The sequence below is a fragment of the Cherax quadricarinatus genome, chromosome 93, assembly GCF_038502225.1.
Source record: "Cherax quadricarinatus isolate ZL_2023a chromosome 93, ASM3850222v1, whole genome shotgun sequence".
NCBI lineage: Eukaryota > Metazoa > Arthropoda > Malacostraca > Decapoda > Parastacidae > Cherax > Cherax quadricarinatus.
The window spans coordinates 2505223-2509679 of record NC_091384.1 but is presented as its reverse complement, the minus strand read 5'-3'; the positions used below and the strand labels follow the sequence as shown (position 1 = coordinate 2509679).

The 4457-nt window shown below is 45.2% G+C and overlaps 1 protein-coding gene across 1 annotated transcript in view; it reads left to right on the top strand.

Annotated features, from left to right (window-relative positions):
* The window catches only part of LOC138855418 (thrombospondin type-1 domain-containing protein 7A-like), a 230665-nt gene extending 229446 nt beyond the window's left edge, over positions 1 to 1219 (top strand). The window contains exons 4-5 of the mRNA XM_070104706.1: positions 1 to 830; positions 1004 to 1219. The exon at positions 1 to 830 is cut by the window's left edge and continues 104 nt beyond it. Coding sequence (XP_069960807.1) covers positions 1 to 830; positions 1004 to 1166 — 993 coding nt within the window. The 3' untranslated portion in view covers positions 1167 to 1219. The remainder of the gene's footprint in view (positions 831 to 1003) is intronic.
* The last annotated feature ends 3238 nt before the right edge of the window (positions 1220 to 4457 follow it).

Below are 4457 nucleotides of genomic sequence, written 5' to 3'. Positions count from 1 at the left end.
TGTGAAGTGGATGGCTCACCATCCACTTCTGACCAGTGTTCAGGTCCTCAACCTTCCACGGAAATCGCCTGTACGACCACGTGCCCCCAGGACTGCGTTTTAGGACCATGGGGTTCCTGGGGCCCATGCGTTTCCTGCGACTCGTCCCAGAAACGGACACGTACGGTCCTTGTGGCCCCAACAGCTGGGGGTACACCATGCCAGCCTCTGAGCGAATCGAAGCCCTGTATAATGGAATGCCTACCATCGGCCGTATCTTCCGCCCTCTCCAGCCACAACGCAGAGCCTCTAGCAAGACTGAGAGTGGGCGAGTGGAGCCCCTGCCAAATCCCACTCATGCCAGAAACTATCCCAGAAGACACAGAAGACAGATACTTCGAAGAAAACTCTATATTCTTTGACGGAGACAACAAAGGGAACACAGGAGCTACCTTACTAGAAGCCGTAGACGAAGAAGTACCTCGAGCGAGCAACAGCGTTGAGGCGCAGCTTCCCTCGAAGTCAGAAAAGTCTTGGAGCAACGCACAGGAACCTTCACACTCGAAGTCTGAAAGACCTTGGAGAGACGATTCGCACGAAGACCCTCAGTCGAAGTCAGAAATACCTTGGAGAGACTATTCACAGGAAGACCCTCAGTCGAAGTCAGAAGGACCATGGAGAGACGCACGAGAAGATCCTCTCTCGAAGTCTGTAAGAGCCTGGAGGGAGACACGAGAAGTATTCGAGGGAGATAAATCTCCTAAAATGAGAGATGATGCTCTTCCTAAAGTAGGGAGACAAGAGAGACAGCTGACTTGCGTTCACTGGAACGGCACCAGCCTCCCTCTTAGGTAAGATCTTCAACTGTTTACTAAACCGAACTAAGATCCCTAAGAGATAAGATTATCTTCCGGTTTATTATTATTATTATTATTATTATTATTATTATTATTATTATTATTATTATTATTATTATTATTATTATTATTATTATTATTATTATTATTATTAATATGTCCCACAGTGAGTGTCTGTCTGGAAGAGAGGACGTGGCAGAAAGGGTTCGAACCTGCGTGGTGGACCGGGACTGCGTGGTGACACAGTGGTCCAGCTGGACCACTGTGGTCCCTGGCTGTGTGGCCCCGAGTGGTCTGGTAATGTATTTGTTCATTGTTCAGCTTCAGTAGTGTGTGTAATTTGCTCCAGCACATTCATGTGTTTTTGTATGTTCACTGGTGTGTTCTGGGGTGTACCTGGGTGTTCTGGGGTGTACCTGTGTGTTCTGGGGTGTACCTGTGTGTTCTGGAGTGTATAAAATCTAGGGTGTCCTCTACGCTGGTTTAACTTATTGATGATAAGTGAATCCTGAGTGTTATGGCGTGTTCTGGTGTGTTCTGGAGTGTTCCAGTGTGTTCTGGAGTGTATCTGTATGTTCTGGAGTGTAGCAGAGTGTTCTGGAGTGTAGCAGTATGCTCTGGAGTGCACCAGTGTGTTTTGGAGTGTTCCTGTGTGTTCTGAAGTGTACCTATATGTTCTGGAGTGTTGCAATGTATACTATAGTGTAGTAGTGTGTTCTGGAGTGTACCTGTGTGTTCTGGAACGTACCTGTGTGTTCTGGAGTGAACTAGTGTGCTCTGGAGTGTACCAGTGTGTTCTGGTGTGTACTTGTGTGTTCTGGGGTGTAAAAATTTGTTTTTGAGAGTACCAATGTGTTCTAGAGAGTACCTGTGTGTTCTACTATCTATCAGTGTTTCCTATAATCTACCATTGTCTTGTAGGGTGCTAAAGAGTGTTACAAAGGGTTGTAAGGTGTTAGAATGTGTTATAGAATGCTAAAGGGTGCTAGAGTGTGTTAGAGTGTGTTGGAAGGTGCTAGTGGGATGGTATAGTGTGCTGGAAGGTGCTAGAGGGGTGCTAGAGTGTGTTGGAAGGTACTAGTGGATGCTAGAGTGTGTTGGAAGGTGCTAGAGGATGCTAGAGTGTGTTGGAAGGTGCTAGAGGATGCTAGAGTGTGTTGGAAGGTGCTAGAGGATGCTAGAGTGTGTTGGAAGATGCTAGAGGATGCTAGAGTGTGTTGGAAGGTGCTACAGGATGCTAGAGTGTGTTGGAAGGTGCTAGAGGATGCTAGAGTGTGTTGGAAGGTGCTAGAGGATGCTAGAGTGTGTTGGAAGGTGCTAGGGGGATGATAGAGTGTATTGGAAGGTGCTAGAGTGTGCTGGAAGGTGCTAGAGTGTGTTGGAAGGTGCTAGAGTGTGTTGGAAGGTGCTAGAGTGTGTTGGAAGGTGCAAGAGTGTGTTGGAAGGTGCTAGAGGATGCTAGAGTGTGTTGGAAGGTGCTAGAGGGATGCTAGAGTGTGTTGGAAGGTGCTAGGGGGATGATAGAGTGTGTTGGAAGGTGCTAGAGTGTGCTGGAAGGTGCTAGAGTGTGTTGGAAGGTGCTAGAGTGTGCTGGAAGGTGCTAGAGTGTGTTGGAAGGTGCTAGAGTGTGTTGGAAGGTGCTAGAGTGTGTTGAAAGGTGCAAGAGTGTGTTGGAAGGTGCTAGAGGAATTCTAGAGTGTGTTAGATTGTCTTACAGAGTGCTAGACTGCGATGGAGTGTGTTGGAGTCTCACGTAAAGTGTGTTGGAGTGTGTTGGAGTGTGTTGTTAGTCTTAAATCTGAGAGAACCGGAAAAAGAGTTAGAAAACGCTGACGTGAGTTGGAGAAACCAGAGAGTTCCTCCACCTTTTATCTTTGTGTGTTATTGTTGGAGTGATGGTGTTATTGTTGGAGTAATGGTGTTATTGTTGGAGTAATGGTGTTATTGTTGGAGTGATGGTGTTATTGTTGGAGTGATGGTGTTATTGTTGGAGTGATGGTGTTATTGTTGGAGTGATGGTGTTATTGTTGGAGTGATGGTGTTATTGTTGGAGTGATGGTGTTATTGTTGGAGTAATGGTGTTATTGTTGGAGTAATGGTGTTATTGTTGGAGTGATGGTGTTATTGTTGGAGTGATGGTGTTATTGTTGGAGTGATGGTGTTATTGTTGGAGTGATGGTGTTATTGTTGTAGTGATGGTGTTATTGTTGGAGTGATGGTGTTATTGTTGGAGTGATGGTGTTATTGTTGGAGTGATGGTGTTATTGTTGCAGTGATGGTGTTATTGTTGGAGTGATGGTGTTATTGTTGGAGTGATGGTGTTATTGTTGTAGTGATGGTGTTATTGTTGGAGTGATGGTGTTATTGTTGGAGTGATAGTGTTATTGTTGCAGTGATGGTGTTATTGTTGGAGTGATGGTGTTATTGTTGTAGTGATGGTGTTATTGTTGGAGTAATGGTGTTATTGTTGGAGTGATGGTGTTATTGTTGGAGTGATGGTGTTATTGTTGCAGTGATGGTGTTATTGTTGGAGTGATGGTGTTATTGTTGTAGTGATGGTGTTATTGTTGGAGTGATGGTGTTATTGTTGGAGTGATGGTGTTATTGTTGGAGTGATGGTGTTATTGTTGGAGTAATGGTGTTACTGTTGGAGTAATGGTGTTATTGTTGGAGTGATGGTGTTATTGTTGGAGTGATGGTGTTATTGTTGGAGTAATGGTGTTATTGTTGGAGTGATGGTGTTATTGTTGGAGTGATGGTGTTATTGTTGCAGCGATTGTGTTATTGTTACAGCGATTGTGTTATTGTTACAGCGATTGTGTTATTAATGGGGTGATAGAAAAACCCCAACATCTCCCCCCTACCAGCTAACTCCCCCTCCCTCCATCTACCTCCCCTCACCCCTCATTAGTCCCCTCATCACACCCACTCCCTCCCAACACCCCTCTCCCACACTCCAATCCCTTCCAATCCCTACTAATCCCTAATCCATCATTGGAACAATTTTCAACCTGGCCTCAGAGTTGCTTAGTATTCAGTTTTGCTACCCTGGATTACCTCTCAGTTCTAAGTGAATTATACAGAGACGACCTGTCGTTCAGAGCTTATAGCACGACCTGTTTAGTGGACGACTTGTGGAGAAGAGGATGTGTTATTTTGATGTGTTATTTTGTACACATACGCACATATACACACACACATACACATATATATACACACACACACACACACACACACAACACACACACACACACACAACACACAACACACACAACACACACAACACACAACACACACACACACACACAACACACACAACACACACACACACACACACACACAACACACACAACACACACAACACACAACACACACACACACACAACACACACAACACACACACACACACACACACAACACACACAACACACACAACACACAACACACACACACACACACAACACACACAACACACACACACACACACACACACACACACAACACACACAACACACACACACACACACACACACACACACACAACACACACAACACACACACACACACACACACACACACACACACACACACACACACACACACACACACACACAACACACA